The 17606-nt window shown below is 42.5% G+C and overlaps 1 protein-coding gene across 1 annotated transcript in view; it reads left to right on the forward strand.

Annotated features, from left to right (window-relative positions):
- Positions 1–16656, forward strand: part of ANKRD54 (ankyrin repeat domain 54) — an 18701-nt gene extending 2045 nt beyond the window's left edge. The window contains exons 2-8 of the mRNA XM_070756179.1: positions 3591–3638; positions 5390–5488; positions 7591–7662; positions 8965–9012; positions 9102–9226; positions 15054–15161; positions 16104–16656. Coding sequence (XP_070612280.1) covers positions 3591–3638; positions 5390–5488; positions 7591–7662; positions 8965–9012; positions 9102–9226; positions 15054–15161; positions 16104–16178 — 575 coding nt within the window. The 3' untranslated portion in view covers positions 16179–16656. The remainder of the gene's footprint in view (positions 1–3590; positions 3639–5389; positions 5489–7590; positions 7663–8964; positions 9013–9101; positions 9227–15053; positions 15162–16103) is intronic.
- Positions 16657–17606: the final 950 nt, after the last annotated feature.

Here is a 17606-nt window from a genome sequence, read left to right on the forward strand (position 1 = left end):
CGACAGGATTTTTCATAACAGCTCCTATGTTTTGGAACAGACTGTTCCTGGCGGGATGCATGGCTTATTTCAAGCCATGCCTCTTGCAAGAATTAATTGTACTTTTACAAATATGCCAAGCCTCTTGCAAGAATTAATTAATTAATTTATTTATTTATTTATTGGATTTGTATGCCGCCCCTCTCCAGAGACTCGGGGCGGCTAACAGCGACAATAAAACAGTGTACAATAGTAATTTGGTATTGATGATTAAAAATCAATTAATATAAAAACCAAACATACATACATACATACATACCATGCATAGAATTGTAAAGGCCTAGGGGGAAAGAGGATCTCAATTCCCCCATGCCTGGTGGCAGAGGTGGGTTTTAAGTTGTTTACGAAAGGCAAGGAGGGTGGGGGCCGTTCTAATCTCTGGGGGGAGTTGGTTCCAGAGGGCTGGGGCCGCCACAGAGAAGGCTCTTCCCCTGGGTCCCGCCAGGCGACATTGCTTAGTTGATGGGACCCGGAGAAGATCCACTCTGTGGGACCTAACTGGTCACTGGGATTCATGCAGCAGAAGGCGGTCCCTGAGGTAATCTGGTCCGGTGCCATGATTGTACTGTATTGTTAATTAATACAGTAAAGCAGGGGTCTCCAACCGTGGCAATTTTAAGACTTTTGGACTTCAACTCCCAGAATTCGTAAAAGTACAATTAATTCTTGCAAGAGGCTTGGCATATTTGTATGATTTTTTTAAAATGAGGTATGATTTGTTTTAATGAGGTCTTACTAACAATGTTGGTTTTCTATTGTTCTGTGCTACCCAGATCATGTTTGATTGAATTGCCTGCAAATATAGATAAACAAGTAGTTCTGGGCTGTGTAAAGGGATGGTCATTCATGGATCTGGACGGTACTGATCCAGATTGTGATTGATTTTAACATTGGGGGGGAGGGGGAATGAAATACAAGCAGGGCTCAATGATGTACATTTGAAGTAATTTTGCTAGTCAGACCTGAAATCACCAGAATTCCTGATTTTGTATTTAAAGAATGAATGTAGTTTAAATTGTGAGTAAAAGGTAGCTTGTGTTATGCTATAAATTAGGAATTAACAGATTTGTGACGAGTAAATGTAATTGAAGTAATCCAATTATAGAAGTATTAATTGGAACACGCTGCCAGGAAAATTTATAATGTATTGAAGCCTGATAAGCATAGTTCCCTCTAAGCTGAGCAGTGAGCGATTGCTCACTTAAAAATCATCATCAACTCAGAGTTTTCCAAACCTGCCCAGAAGCCGAGAGGGAAAGAGTGAGAGGGAAGGAGAGAGAGAGGAAGAGAGGAAGAGAGAGAAACAGATAGAAAAAAGAGAGGAAGGAAAAGAGAAAGAAAAAGAATGGGAGTAAGGAAGAGAGAAAGAAAATCAAAATCTAGTTTGAAACTAGCTCAACTATTTAAGTGGCATTTTGATATTGATAGAGTTGCCCTATTATGAGCTCACTGTTATAGACACACAGTACAGTATTTTATTTTGAAATTCTCTGAGGCAAAACAGGGTGGGTTTTTTGTTTCTTTGTTTGTTTGTTTGTTTATTATTTCTGTGCTGCCCAGTCCCGAAGGGAGTGCCGCTCAGACAGTATACTTTTCCGCCCACCCACCCCCAAAAAATTAGAGGGAACACTGCATAAGGTTTTTTTTTTTGCTCTTTTTATGTATGAATAAATAGCAGCAGAAGTGTGGACAAAGTTTGCTTACTTCTCAGAGTTAATTTTTGAAAATTTTGTAATATGGTTCTCCTCTCTTTCTGCATACAAAAGGATCATTAATTCTTGAAATATCTTTTCAGTCTAATCATACCAAAGCCCTGAAATTACAAGAGTCTTCGGAGAGGGGCGGCATACAAATCCAAATACAGTGATCCCCCGTTTATTGCGTCCCCAACCATTGCGAACAGGGTACTTCGCTATTTTTCAACCCGGAAGTCAAAATACCATCTACGCATGCGTGCCCGTTTTTTCTATGGGCACGCATGCGTAGATGGCAACCGGCTTCCCTGGGTCTTCCCCCTCTTGCTGGCGTCAGCGAGGAGTTTCCCCACCGCCCACGCAAACTCCTCACTGCCGCCCGCCCTTCGCCCGCCCACGCGGTTCATTCTCGCCGCTTTCGAGCTGAGTCCTGAAGCGAATTCGCTCCCGGACTCAGCTCGAAAGCGCCGATAGCCAGCGCGGAGGAGCCGTTCGCTAGCGCTGGCTCTTGGCGCTTTTGAGCTGAGTCCGGAAGAGAATTCGCTCCCGGACTCAGCTCGAAAGCGCCGATAGCCAGCGCGGAGGAGCCGTTCGCTAGCGCTGGCTCTCGGCGCTTTTGAGCTGAGTCCGGAAGAGAATTCGCTCCCGGACTCAGCTCGAAAGCGCCGATAGCCAGCGCGGAGGAGCCGTTCGCTAGCGCTGGCTCTCGGCGCTTTTGAGCTGAGTCCGGAAGAGAATTCGCTCCCGGACTCAGCTCGAAAGCGCCGATAGCCAGCGCGGAGGAGCCGTTCGCTAGCGCTGGCTATCGGCGCTTTTGAGCTGAGTCCGGAAGAGAATTCGCTCCCGGACTCAGCTCGAAAGCGCCGAGAGCCAGCGCGGAGGAGCCGAAGATTGGGGGCGGCGCGGCTATTTTAAAATGTCGCCGCCGGCATGGGGGGCTTGCCAGCACTCCCCGGACCCCCAACCCGGGTTTGGGGGGCTGCTAGGAAGCCCCCCATGCCGGCGGCAAACAGCCGCGCCGCCCCCAATCTTCGGTTCCTCGCTAGTGCTGTGGGAGTAAAAACACCATCTGCACATGCGCAGATGGTGTTTTTACTTCTGCAGCGCTACTTCGCGAAAACCCGCTCGTTGCGGGGGGTCCTGGAACGGAACCCTCGCAACGAGCGGGGGATCACTGTAATAAATAAATAAATAAAAGAAAGGAGTAATCAAAATCATTGGCCTCTGTCCATCCAGGAGCATTGTTGAAAGGCCTTCTGTGGCCAACTAGCCTGTGCGCCACATATAAAAGATTACCAACCCTGTTTGTCAAGGGAAGATCTGTTTTGCTGTTGTTTGTACATCCCACAAAAATCCTACAAAAAGCCATAATATCTGAATAATTATGAGTCTACTAGCTAAAGTTAACATCACAGTTCCCTAGATATAAAACACTTGCTGCCTTTCACTAGTAAAATATCACACTTGAGAAGGTGTGGATTGTGCATGGTAAACTCCTTAAGACCCACCTCTGCCGTCAGGCATGGGGGAACTAAACATCTTCCCCTTGCCCATGTTGTTTTGCCATTTGATTGATTGACTGTGTGTCTGTTTTTATATACATATGAATTTATTAATTTTAAATTGTAATTAGATTGGTGGGCATTGGATTTGTTATTATGTACTATGTTTTTTATTATTGTTGTGAGCCGCCCCGAGTTTGCGGAGAGGGGTGGCATATAAATCCAATAAATCTAATCTAATAAATCTAAAAGAGTCACAAAACCTTTGTTTAACCAAGCCTGCTGTGGTTGTGCTTGTTTTGTTTTTTTATAAAATTAAATAGAGAAGGAAATAACCCATTCTCTTTTTCCACAGCTTTAAAAAGATTGAGAGAAGCTGCTAATTCAAATGATTTGGAAACAGGTAACACTGTTGGTCAGAATATTATCTATAGCTCCATGTATTTTTCTTCTACGTAGGTTCTGTTAGAGAAATATGGGACTTGTAAAATGGCAGGCTATTAACAGGAACAGATTCTTTGAGATGAAAATGTTCAATATGAAGTTAGTTGGGGGTAAGATCAAAAACAACATGAGAAAATATTATTTTACTGAAAGAGTAGTAGATCCTTGGAACAAACTTCCAGCACACGTGGTAGATAAATCCACAGTAACTGAATTTAAACATGCCTGGGATAAACATATATCCATCCTAAGATAAAATACAGAAAATAGTATAAGGGCAGACTAGATGGACCATGAGGTCTTTTTCTGCCGTCAGACTTCTATGTTTCTAATATACAATACAGTGTTCCCTCGATTTTCGCAGGGGATGTGTTCCAAGACCACCCGCGAAAGTTGAATTTTCGCGAAGTAGAGATCCGGAAGTAAATACACTATTTTTGGCTATGAACAGTATCCCAAGCCTTCCCTTAACACTTTAAACCCCTAAATTACAATTTCCCATTCCCTTAGCAACCATTTAGATTATTACTCACCATGTTTATTTATTAAGATGTATTTAAAAAAATATTTTTTAAAGGCAGACAAAAATTTGGCAATGACATATGACATCATCGGGCAGGAAAAACCATGGTATAGGGGGGGAAAACGCAAAGTATTTTTTAATTAATATTTTTGAAAACCCGTGGTATAGATGTTCCGCGACGTTCGAACCTGCGAAAATCGAGGGAACACTGTATTAGATTCCTAAGAATTCCATTGGAAGGTAAGCTTTTACAAAAAAAAAAAAATCAGTAGATTGGAGGAACTTCAGGTACCCCTGAAAATGGGTCTGCTAACAAAATGTTAGTTTTCCACACACACACTTCTACCCAGGAATTATCTCTTTTCATCTCCTGGTTTCTGTTAAGTTTCCTAACCAGTTCTGTCTTATTGTAAAATGCATATACTAGTGGAGACTTGTAAATAATCCTCTCAAATAAATTTGTTTATGGAAATGTTGGCTAGAAGAAATACAGAGGGCCAAATTTCAGTGCTTTGCTACCTAACCCTCTACCTTCACTCTACTCACTTCCCTGCGTATCTAATTTCTTGACATGCAGTTCCTGATTGTCAATCAGGATTACAAGATGAATTTATTAGAAGGTTACTTTGCAGGAATATGAATTTTTTCCATTTTTATCTCTTATTCACCTACATTAAATATTCTTCTCTCTCTAAACTTTAGCTGAAATCAGAGGAAGTTTAGACTTAAATTTATCTGAAGAATATAGTGTGATATTGGAACACTTGATATTGTGTCTTTTTTTGCCCCCAATTGAATAAGGAAGCAAAATTTAAATAAAAATGTAGTTCGGGGAAGACAATGTCCTAACTAACTGATGTCCAAATATAGATTAAAATTTGCATTTAATGTTTTCATTAAAAGAAATATAAATTCACATTGATTGAAACAATTATTCTGCTAGTTTACTTTGAACTTAAAGGAAGTAACTTACTGAAATGCTTGGCAAGAATGGATATTAAAAAGATCTGAATGAATTTGTGCATGTCTCTTAATTCTTTCCTCTAAAATAAACTTTCAGCATTAAATATTGCATCTTGAAAGTTTTGCAACAATTTACATTTTAAGCTAGGATGCTAGGTGACTTTTAGCCAATTAAATCTTCAGGTTATTAATGCTTCCTTTTCTTTCTTATTTGGTGACATCAGTAATGCAACTTCTAGAAGATGGAGCAGACCCCTGCGCTGCTGATGACAAGGGTCGAACAGCCCTTCACTTTGCTTCTTGTAATGGAAATGATCGCATAGGTAAGCCAATAAAAAAGTGGAGGGGGCTCTCACTTGAGATGCCACTTCACAGGGATTATTTTCAAAAGCATTATTGTTTGTAAATTTCAGCAAGGCAGTCTACTGTTCCTAGCAGGTAGAAGGAAATTGGTCAAAAGTAATGAATATAGATAAGTGTCTTTCAATCTTAGGAAAGTTAAGATGTGTAGACTTCATCTCCCAGAATTCCCCAGCCAGCTATGTTGGATGAAGAATTCTGGGAATTGAAGTCCATGCATCATAAATTTTGCTAAGGTTGAGAAACACTGGTATAGATTATTACAACATAGAATGAAGTTAGAAGTGGAGATACCATTATGAAGTTCTTAACCTGGGCAACTTTAAAGGGGGTGGAGTTCAACTAAGCAATGTCATTTGGCGGGACCCAGGAGAAGAGCCTTCTCTGTGGCGGCCCCGACCCTCTGGAACCAACTCTCCCCAGATATCAGAGTTGCCCCCACCCTCCTTGCCTTTCGCAAGCTCCTTAAAACCCACCTCTGTCATCAGACATGGGGGAATTGAAATTTTTCCCTTCCCCCTAGGCTTATAGAATTTATACATGGTATGCTTGTTTGTATGATTGGTCTCTTAAATTGGGGTTTTTTAGATTATTTTTAATATTAGATTTGTTACATTGTCTTCTTTATTGTTGTTAGCCGCCCCGAGTCTTTGGAGAGGGGCGGCATACAAATCTAATAAATAAATAAACAAACAAACAAACAAACAAACAAACAAACTCCCAGAATTTCCTAGCCAGCAAAACCAAGTTTAAGATGGGTGATTCACTGGGGAATTCTGGGAGTTGAATTCCATCCATTTTAAACTTGCCCAGCTTGAGAAACTCTGTTCTAAAATGCAGTATTGCAAAGATTGCCTGATGTCCAGAATAATTCAGAGAGGTGCTTATGGTTTTATAAACAAGCTTTTAGTGTGTTTCTTGCAAAGTTTGGTTAAAATAATAACAATAGGAAAAAACTCCATGAATATAGGTTCTTCAAATTAGAAATAATTTCACCTTCTAGATTGAATGGGGCTTGGTTATTGGATAGAGGACAGACTCTATTAAGCTAATTTTTGGTTGAGATGTGAGGGTCCATGACTCAACTTTACTTTCTTTCCTAAGTGCCCCTGGAGGCCAGTGGATAAATCTGTGATATTATTCAATAAGATGTACTTAATTTAATTTATTAGATTTGTAGGCTGCCCGTCTCCGGAGACTCAGAGCGGCATACAAATCTAGCAGATCGACTTACATTGTGCTTTGGCAGTTTATTTTGCTGGCAATTTTGGATAGTGTGAACTTAAGATGATGAGATCCAGAGGTCCATTCACTAGTGCTTCATATGCAAGCTTGACTGTTTCAAGGGACATAAAAGTATCCTCTTATTATAGAGTCCTGTTCCATTAAAGTACTTTATTTTTATTTTTATTTATTTTTATTTTATTCTTTGTCCAATATACAGTACATATGAAAGAGAATAGACATTAAGTAATGTATATAAAGATAGGAAGTAAAGAAGAAGAGAAGTAGATAGGAAGAGAATATATGTGAAGGAGAGAATATATAAGATAAAAGGGATAAGGAAAGACAATTGGACAGGGGACGATAGGCACATCAGTGCACTTATGTGCCTTACTGGCCTCTTAGGAACCTGGAGAGGTCAATCATGGAGAGTCTTAGGGAGAAATGTTGGGGGTTAGGGGTTGACACTATTGAGTCCGGTAATGAGTTCCACGCTTCGACAATTCGATTGTTAAAGTCATATTTTTTGCAGTCAAGTTTGGAGCGATTAATATTAAGTTTGAATCTGTTGCGTGCTCTTGTGTTGTTGCTATTGAAGCTGAAGTAGTCGTTGACCGGAAGGACGTTGCAGCGTATGATCTTGTGGGCAATACTCAAATCGTGTTTTAGGCGTCGTAGTTCTAAGCTTTCAAGGCCCAGGATAGTTAGTCTATTTCTTAGGAAAACAGATTGATATTGGTGAGATGCAGCTAGGACCAGTTGCTATTCATCTCCAAGGGTTGCTATAAAAGTCATATAAAAAGTCAAAGTAAACTTGAGAGTCTCCTTCTTTGTGTTTTAGTGCAGTTGCTTTTAGACCATGGTGCTGATCCAAACCAGCGAGATGGATTGGGGAACACTCCCTTGCATTTGGGTAAGCATCGTTTATCTGAATTGGCTTCTCTCTCTCTTTTCACCCTGAAAGAAATCTGCTGAAACTAAATTTGCTTCAAGTTCAGGCAGCAATAGCCTGGGACACATGGAGTGGAAAAAATTGTTTAGAGTATCCCAGGAAATTACCTATTCAAATATCACCTCACCAGAGAGTGAACATATGCAAACTTTTAACTTTGGATCTGGACCCACATCTGCCACGCAAGAAGCATAAAATTTATTTTTCAGGACTAGCTTAATGTTTACTGTGGTAATTTCTATAAAGTATATCTTAGCATTTTTTTTAATTTTAAAAACTGGATGTAAGCAGTTGCATATCTTGTATTTCAAAACATTGGATTTCAATAATCTGCGCCAAAGAACTTGTGATACTCTCTTTAGTTTTTGTAGGTTCTATAATATTCTTAACTTAAAAAAAATAATTTTAATTAGAATACTTTTGTATACAATTATGAATTACGTACAAGAATATGCATACAACTTTAAAAAAGAGAGATGGCCATCCTCTGTCTTTACTTAAAATGTTTTAACTTATACATTAACATTTACTGCAGTATTTCTTCTGGCACAGATAGGATTCAGTGAGACTGCATTGACTTATTTAATGCTATGACATGAAGCTGAGATCAGATTGCTTAGTTTGCATTCTTAGTTAGTATACCATATATACATTTACAAATAGTACATGTACATATACCATATATACATTTACATTTACGGGTCCAAAGACGGGCTACAAGAATGGTGGAAGGTCTTAAGCATAAAATGTATCAGGAAAGACTTAATGAACTCAATCTGTATAGTCTGGAGGACAGAAGGAAAAGGGGGGACATGATCAAAACATTTAAATATGTTAAAGGGTTAAATAAGGTTCAGGAGGGAAGTGTTTTTAATAGGAAAGTGAACACAAGAACAAGGGGACACAATCTGAAGTTAGTTGGGGGAATGATCAAAGGCAACATGAGAAAATATTATTTTACTGAAAGAGTAGTAGATCCTTGGAACAAACTTCCAGCAGACGTGGTTGGTAAATCCACAGTAACTGAATTTAAATATGCCTGGGATAAACATATATCCATTGTAAGATAAAATACAGGAAATAGTATAAGGGAAGACTAGATGGACCATGAGGTCTTTTTCTGCCGTCAGTCTTCTATGTTTCTATGTTTCTAAGAGAGCTATACTGTATAAATAAAATTGTGATTCTGATCAGAAATAATGTATCCCCACTGCTTTACTCCAAGCACTTCTTAGTTCTTTGTTTTATATTTCCTCTCCCCAGCTGCCTGCACGAACCATGTTCCTGTCATCACCATGCTACTCCGCGGAGGTAACCTTTCTTTTTGGCAACTCTAAAGCTGCCCGTTCTTCTGGTGCCCTTTCAGCATATTTTTCTTACTTTGCATTTGAATATTTCAGGAGCTCGAGTGGATGCCCTGGATCGAGCTGGAAGGACCCCTCTGCACTTGGCCAGGTCGAAGTTAAACATCCTGCAGGATGGCCTCTCGCAGAGCTTGGAGGTTGTGCGCCTTGAAGTAAAACAGGTGCGTGAAAGTTATCCTGGATTTGAGGAGCCGCCAGGTGTTTTATATTTAACAGTTGTCTCTGGGCTCCATGGAAAACATTTAGGACTGTTCTGTCTGGGTCACTCCAGAAGCCAATACCAAGCCAAAAAGAGAATCCAGACACACTGGTAAAAGGCAAAGGCAGTTTTATAAAATTCAAGAAAAACACAGGTAACAGAAAATGTCCTTACAAACAGGAAAATGCTGTACCTTCAGATATATTCACGAAGGCCCAAAGTCCATGCAGCAATACAGAATTCTTGCTGCCAAGCCAAGGCTGTAGATAGCAGACCTACACCTCCCACGGCTCTTCCAAAGCTGCTGGGCCACAAGCCAGGAACAGAGACGCCGAGAAACAAGACAGGATAACGCCACGCCAAGCTGATAACACTCCACATGGCTTCAAGGGCTTGCCTGCCTTTTAAACCCTGCTGATGAGGACCACACCCAAACCCAGCTGTTTCTAATTCAATGGTGATAATATCTTTTTAACTGCTCCTTTCGTTGCTCTGAACGTCGCTGTCTCATGTCAATGACAGCTTGTGTGTCATCACCTAATGACTCCAAGCTACTGGCTGGGGAGAGCCCCCCCCCCCCCCCCGGGGCTCTCATGCTGTTCTCCTTCATCCCATTCCTGATTTTCCTCTCCCCCGTCCGACTGTTCAGCCCCCTCCTCTGTGCTGTCATCCTCCTCCAGGCATGGAGCCAGCAGAGACACAGCTGGTCCCTGAGCAGCCTCAGGCTGAATCACAACAGGGACTGAGGAATGTATGTGGACAAGAGAATTTGGGGTCAGTGGATTCTGAGACAAAGGCAAAGGTGTGTAAATCTGATTCCCACAAAAGACTAGGAAAGAAAACACACTTTTGGCATAGAGGACTGAAATTCTAAGATGTAAATGACCATTCAGATTAGTTAGATATGGCAGAGGTCTTGATGAGTCTAAAAATGAATCTAATCTTTGAAAAGGTTTAGGCCAAGGAGTAATTATTAGATATCTTTGGAAATCCTCTTGGAAATGCAGTTCCCTGGCACTTGTGAAAAAAAAGAAAATAGAGAAAGTATAGAAGGTGTCAGATAGAAAAGGTAAGACTTGTTCTATTTTATCTCTGACTTGTCGCTGACACATGGCCTTCTATTGGCAGGGTAGGTGTTAGGACTCTGTCCATAACTGTTGGGTTGGCAATATATTGCCTGCAGGTGTTGCAGACTGCCTCAAGAGGGAGCTAGAGTTTATAGCTTATTTCTCTGAGTCGCCATCTCTATTTCCCTTTGTCTAAGCTACTCACTGTTAATGGCTATTCACTGTTAGGTTTGCTCTGCAATTCTTTGCATGCTCTGTATTGTAGTTATGTAGTATAGCCAAAAATGTGTTTAGGCTTGATATCTTTGTTTGCTGATTAAGACAAAGACAACTGGTAAGAAAGACTATGAAGAGTAATACCTCGTCTTACGAACTTAATTGGTTCCAGGACAAGGTTCGTAAGGTGAAAAGTTCGTAAGATGAAACAATGTTTCCCATAGGAATCAACGGAAAAGCCAATAATGCATGCAAGCCCATTAGGAGAATCCAAAATATTAAGGCTTAAAAAAAAAAAGCGGCGGCCAGACAAAGCTGAGGCGAACGGAGTGGGGGGAGGGAGTCCCAACGAAGCAAGGTGAAAGAGCCTCTCTTGAGCTCCATGAGTCCCTGCCTCCCGTTTTTGTCCCCCCCACTCTGCTCCTCTCCCCCACACCTTTCTCCTCCCTTGAGCTCCATGAGTCTTTTCTTCCCGTTTTTGTCCCCCCCACTCTGCTCCTCTCCCCCACACCTTTCTCCTCCCTTGAGCTCCATGAGTCTTTTCTTCCCGTTTTTGTCCCCCCCACTCTGCTCATCTCCCCCACACCTTTCTCCTCCCTTGAGCTCCATGAGTCTTTTCTTCCCGTTTTTGTCCACCCCACTCTGCTCCTCTCCCCCACACCTTTCTCCTCCCTTGAGCTCCATGAGTCTTTTCTTCCCGTTTTTGTCCCCCCCACTCTGCTCCTCTCCCCCACACCTTTCTCCTCCCTTGAGCTCCATGAGTCTTTTCTTCCCGTTTTTGTCCCCCCCACTCTGCTCCTCTCCCCCACACCTTTCTCCTCCCTTGAGCTCCATGAGCCTTTCCCTCCCGTTTTTGTCCACCCCACTCTGCTCCTCTCCCCCACACCTTTCTCCTCCCTTGAGCTCCATGAGTCTTTTCTTCCCGTTTTTGTCCACCCCACTCTGCTCCTCTCCCCCACACCTTTCTCCTCCCTTGAGCTCCATGAGTCTTTTCTTCCCGTTTTTGTCCACCCCACTCTCCTCATCTCCCCCACACCTTTCTCCTCCCTTGAGCTCCATGAGTCTTTTCTTCCCGTTTTTGTCCCCCCCACTCTGCTCATCTCCCCCACACCTTTCTCCTCCCTTGAGCTCCATGAGTCTTTTCTTCCCGTTTTTGTCCACCCCACTCTCCTCATCTCCCCCACACCTTTCTCCTCCCTTGAGCTCCATGAGTCTTTTCTTCCCGTTTTTGTCCCCCCCACTCTGCTCATCTCCCCCACACCTTTCTCCTCCCTTGAGCTCCATGAGTCTTTTCTTCCCGTTTTTGTCCACCCCACTCTCCTCATCTCCCCCACACCTTTCTCCTCCCTTGAGCTCCATGAGTCTTTTCTTCCCGTTTTTGTCCACCCCACTCTCCTCATCTCCCCCACACCTTTCTCCTCCCTTGAGCTCCATGAGTCTTTTCTTCCCGTTTTTGTCCACCCCACTCTCCTCATCTCCCCCACACCTTTCTCCTCCCTTGAGCTCCATGAGTCTTTTCTTCCCGTTTTTGTCCCCCCCACTCTGCTCATCTCCCCCACACCTTTCTCCTGCCTTGAGCTCCATGAGTCTTTTCTTCCCGTTTTTGTCCCCCCCCACTCTGCTCATCTCCCCCACACCTTTCTCCTCCCTTGAGCTCCATGAGTCTTTTCTTCCCGTTTTTGTCCACCCCACTCTGCTCATCTCCCCCACACCTTTCTCCTCCCTTGAGCTCCATGAGTCTTTTCTTCCCGTTTTTGTCCCCCCCCACTCTGCTCATCTCCCCCACACCTTTCTCCTCCCTTGAGCTCCATGAGTCTTTTCTTCCCGTTTTTGTCCCCCCCCACTCTGCTCATCTCCCCCACACCTTTCTCCTCCCTTGAGCTCCATGAGTCTTTTCTTCCCGTTTTTGTCCCCCCCACTCTGCTCATCTCCCCCACACCTTTCTCCTCCCTTGAGCTCCATGAGTCTTTTCTTCCCGTTTTTGTCCACCCCACTCTCCTCATCTCCCCCACACCTTTCTCCTCCCTTGAGCTCCATGAGTCTTTTCTTCCCGTTTTTGTCCACCCCACTCTCCTCATCTCCCCACACCTTTCTCCTCCCTTGAGCTCCATGAGTCTTTTCTTCCCGTTTTTGTCCACCCCACTCTCCTCATCTCCCCCACACCTTTCTCCTCCCTTGAGCTCCATGAGTCTTTTCTTCCCGTTTTTGTCCCCCCCCACTCTGCTCCTCTCCCCCACACCTTTCTCCTCCCTTGAGCTCCATGAGTCTTTTCTTCCCGTTTTTGTCCACCCCACTCTGCTCCTCTCCCCCACACCTTTCTCCTCCCTTGAGCTCCATGAGCCTTTCCCTCCCGTTTTTGTCCACCCCACTCTCCTCATCTCCCCCACACCTTTCTCCTCCCTTGAGCTCCATGAGTCTTTTCTTCCCGTTTTTGTCCCCCCCCACTCTGCTCCTCTCCCCCACACCTTTCTCCTCCCTTGAGCTCCATGAGCCTTTCCCTCCCGTTTTTGTCCACCCCACTCTCCTCATCTCCCCCACACCTTTCTCCTCCCTTGAGCTCCATGAGTCTTTTCTTCCCGTTTTTGTCCCCCCCACTCTGCTCATCTCCCCCACACCTTTCTCCTCCCTTGAGCTCCATGAGTCTTTTCTTCCCGTTTTTGTCCCCCCCCACTCTGCTCCTCTCCCCCACACCTTTCTCCTCCCTTGAGCTCCATGAGTCTTTTCTTCCCGTTTTTGTCCACCCCACTCTGCTCATCTCCCCCACACCTTTCTCCTCCCTTGAGCTCCATGAGTCTTTTCTTCCCGTTTTTGTCCCCCCCCACTCTGCTCCTCTCCCCCACACCTTTCTCCTCCCTTGAGCTCCATGAGCCTTTCCCTCCCGTTTTTGTCCACCCCACTCCTGGGATTTCCCTACAGCATTGCAAAAATGCGGAAGTCAGGAGGTGGGGTTTCCCATGGAGGGGAGCCTCAGGGAATCCCAGGATCGCAAAAACCTGCACTTGGCTTGCAACGAAAGTCTGGAGGGGAGGCATCTCAGTGGCGGTGGCAGGTTCGTAAGGTGAAAAAAGTTCGTAAGAAGAGGCAAAAAAATTCCGAACCCTGGCTTCTTATCTCGAAAAGTTCGTATGATGAGGGGTTCGTATCACGAGGTACCACTGTACTTAGTAATGTTTGGATTGTTATTCTGACTTATTATGTGTATGACTTTAGACTGTTTAACTGAATATGTTATTTCTCAAAGTAAACTTTAATTCGAGTTAGTATATCTGTGGGTGACTGAGTAGCTCACAATTAATCTAAACGTTTCTGTGTGTGCACAACCTTGCTAAACAAGGATTACTCTGCTCATACATTAACAGTAGGGTATTTTCTTCCATAGGCTTCAAAATGTTTTGGCCTGTGAAGGTCCCAAGGTATATTGTTAGTAAGTTCATGAAGTAACCATAGTGAAGAGAGCCAACCTACTTTCAAAAATGTATCATCCCAACACGAACATTTTTAAAGTACATATTGCATTTACTGTACTTACCTTTTATTTTATTTACCTTCTAGCTCTTTATAGCTTTAGTATTTTTAGAATCTGCATTTTACCAAAACGATACTTCATTTCTGTTGTAATCCTTCTATCTTTTGCTGTCCAAAATCTATGTCAATGAACTTTATTTATTTATTTATTTATTACTTAGATTTGTATGCCGCCCCTCTCCGAAGACTTGGAAGACTTGAAATGTTACATTCTGATATAAGTGCACAAAGTGCATTTGTATAACAGTGACTGCAAAGCTTGAGCCTTCTGTTCATGGGGGTTGGAAATGTTGTGATTTGGAAATGTTTACTGCAGCAGTATAGCTTTCTTGCTACTGTTGTCAGCATCTATACCTATAAAATAGAGATGAAGTCTGATCTAACAATAGATTTACACATATATCATGCATGCTTCACCTGCAAAAAATGGGTGGAGCCTTGATTGCATAGTTGTGGTCACCATGTATAATGTTTTTACCCTCCAACCCTGCCACCTGAATGTCCCCAATAAAACCATTGATTAATCTTATTTGTAATCCCCTATCTGTTGAAGGCAGTTTGATTCCCTTGAATTCATCATTGATCATTTTTTTGATGGTGATAGGATTAGTAGGTCAGCATTTGGTTTTGTTCTTTGATTTTTGTTAATTTTTATATGGCTTTTTGTATTTTAACTTTATTAGCTGTTCAAAGTCATATATGTGAGATGAGAGGCACTGTAAACTGAATAAATGATACTCTTGCTTTTAAAAAATGAAGTGCCTTCAGTCTCAGTAAAAAATTAGTTTTATTCGTTATATTTATGTTTGGTTCTTACTTTTTTCTCCCAGATAGTTAATTTACAGTTGTCTCTGTCCTTCCACTTTACTAAAATCTTATAGTACTGTACAGATTTGCTTCAGAATTGGGTTTTTAATTAAAAACTTTGGGCTTCTTTCATTGTTCGCTGCAAACCGTATATTCCCATTCTGTTTGTTTTAGATCATCCAGATGTTGCGGGAATATCTTGACCGTCTTGGACGGCATGAACAGAGGGAACAATTGGATGACCTTTGTACCAGGCTTCAGATGACCAGCACAAAAGAACAGGTGAGGGATCAAAGAAAATTTTGTGCCAGCCGTGCAGCTCTGCAGCTTGAGGGCCCAGGAGATCCAAAAACTATGCTTCATATCACTATGAAATACTTTTAGTTATCGGCAAAATACATATATCGCTTGAATTTAGGATAAATAATTTCAGATTATGTTGGTATTGTAGGAGAGCGTTTGATTTAAAAAATATTTTAATGTATTTTTTTTAATTAATGAGATTGTTTCACTCTTGGTGGAGATGAGATTTTTAACCCATTTTTCAGTTTTTGGAGTGAGTTACAGGTCTGTTAAATGCCTTCATGGGAATAAATGACCCAATTTTGGTCCATTTGCTATTGCTGCTATAGGATAGTTTGCTTCTGCTGGATTTCAGCAGACCTATAAAGCCCTACAGGGCATCATGCCAGAATACTTACAGGACCGCCTTCTGCCACATGAGTCCCAGCAACCGATTAGGTCCCACAGAGTCGGTCTTCTCCAGGTTCTGTCAACTAGACAATGTTGTTTGGTGGGGCCTAGGGGAAGAGCCTTCTCTGTGGGGGGCCCGGCCCTCTGGAATCAACTTTCCGAGAGATTCGTACTGCCCCCACCTTCCTCGCCTTCCGCAAGAGTCTTAAGACTCATCTATGCCGTCTGGCTTGGGGCTACTAGATTCTAGCCCCCTGGCCGATGAATGTGTTGAGAGTAAGTTGACCGAATGGGAATGACTGCCTTTTTCTGATTTTCTGGGTTTTTTAGATTATAAATTTAAATTTAAGTTGTAAGCCACCTCGAGTTCTCAGAGTGGGGCGGCATAAAAGTCCAATAAATACATAAATAAATAAATATTTCAATGATTTCAGCTGCTTTAAAAAAAGGGGCTAGACTGCAAGCTGCCCATCTTTGTAGGACGTTGTTTCTTCAGATCCTAAATCGTCCTCTCGTGTGCTTCCCCGGCAGGTGGATGAAGTTACTGACCTCTTAGCCAGTTTCACCTCACTCAGCTTGCAGAAGCAGAAGATAGACCAGAGGTAACCGGCTTTTCTATGGTCCTCCCACACCAAAGGAGAAGCCCTGGAAGAAAAGATTGCTGGAGCTCCATTGCAGGATGGCCGCGCTGTTGTTGGCAGCACCAAGCATACTTCTCCTGCTGCATCTCTGTTGAACGGATTGAAACCAGGAAACATCAGGGACTGCCTTTCTATGGGCCAAGGATTTTTGCTGTGCTGCCTTCAAAAAGCATCTTTATTATCCTTTGTTTTAAGAATCAGGAATTATTTCTCAGCTAATGAATTGTGGCGGAGCTGCCCCTCTTTAAGGACACCGTCCTCAGGAAATATTAATCGAAGTCCTGCAAGTAGCATCTTCAGACTGCTCCGAATATATTTGGAGAAATGGCAGCTATTAGCAATTGCTCTGCTTTTAATACTCAGTATTTATGCACACAATTAGTGAGCCTTTCTAGAAGGTGACAAACCTAATTGACAATAAATGAAAATAAAAAATAAAAAAACCCAGATTGGGAATATTTTAAAAGGAGAAAAGTTTGAAGGGCTAGCAATGCTGCCTATGTCCACTGTTGGGAGGGGGGTAAGAGATTTTATTCATATCACACACACACACATGTACACACATGCAGACCTTAGATATATATTCACACGAGCCAGGAATTTTCTTTATGCTGATTCTATTTCCTGAATTTCGAATCACAAAATTATTCAAGTATAAGTAAGTCAACACTCTGCCCAAGCTTCTCTTGCTGATATTACTTACAGCAGAACAAGAGTAGTTTAAAAGCTTTAGTTTTCTCTTAGCCTGCTAGCACAAAAAGACATTTGCAGGAGTTGAGTGATTCCTTTAGGGCAGTGTTTCCGAACCTTGGCCACTTGAAGATATCTGGACTTCAGCTCCCAGAATTCCCCAGCCAGCATTCGCTGGCTGGGGAATTCTGGGAGTTGAAGTCCAAATATCTTCAAGTAGCCAAGGTTGGGAAACACTGCTTTAGGGTGCTGCAATGAGTTGTTAGATCATCAGCTAAATATTCTTATTCTGCCCTTTCCTTGGGTCACTTCCCTTTTAAACTCTGGTTCATGGAATTACTTGTTCCAGGAGGGAAGTAATCATGTGAACTACAATGGATGACGTGCTAGTTTATTTTCATATGCTATTTTTCTTCATACAAAGGGCGTACAGTTGGCTTACAGCTCATGCCAGATTCAGGTACTGTAGCAAATAATCTGCTTTAAATCAAAATACGTCTCACTGTGATAGTATGTAGATTGCACTCAAATCAAAATATGGTTAGCTTTGTTGAATTAGGCACAGACCTTATCTAGTATAATGTAGACGAGCAGAGAGAAGTGTTTCTCTCCCTCCCCCCCCCCCCGCCTGTGAGTTCCTTGAACATTTTAGACTTTTTTTAATGATGGCATTTTAATTGGCTCTGGCTGAGCAGGTTTTAGA

Source organism: Erythrolamprus reginae, chromosome 6, assembly GCF_031021105.1.
Source record: "Erythrolamprus reginae isolate rEryReg1 chromosome 6, rEryReg1.hap1, whole genome shotgun sequence".
Classification (NCBI taxonomy): domain Eukaryota; kingdom Metazoa; phylum Chordata; class Lepidosauria; order Squamata; family Dipsadidae; genus Erythrolamprus; species Erythrolamprus reginae.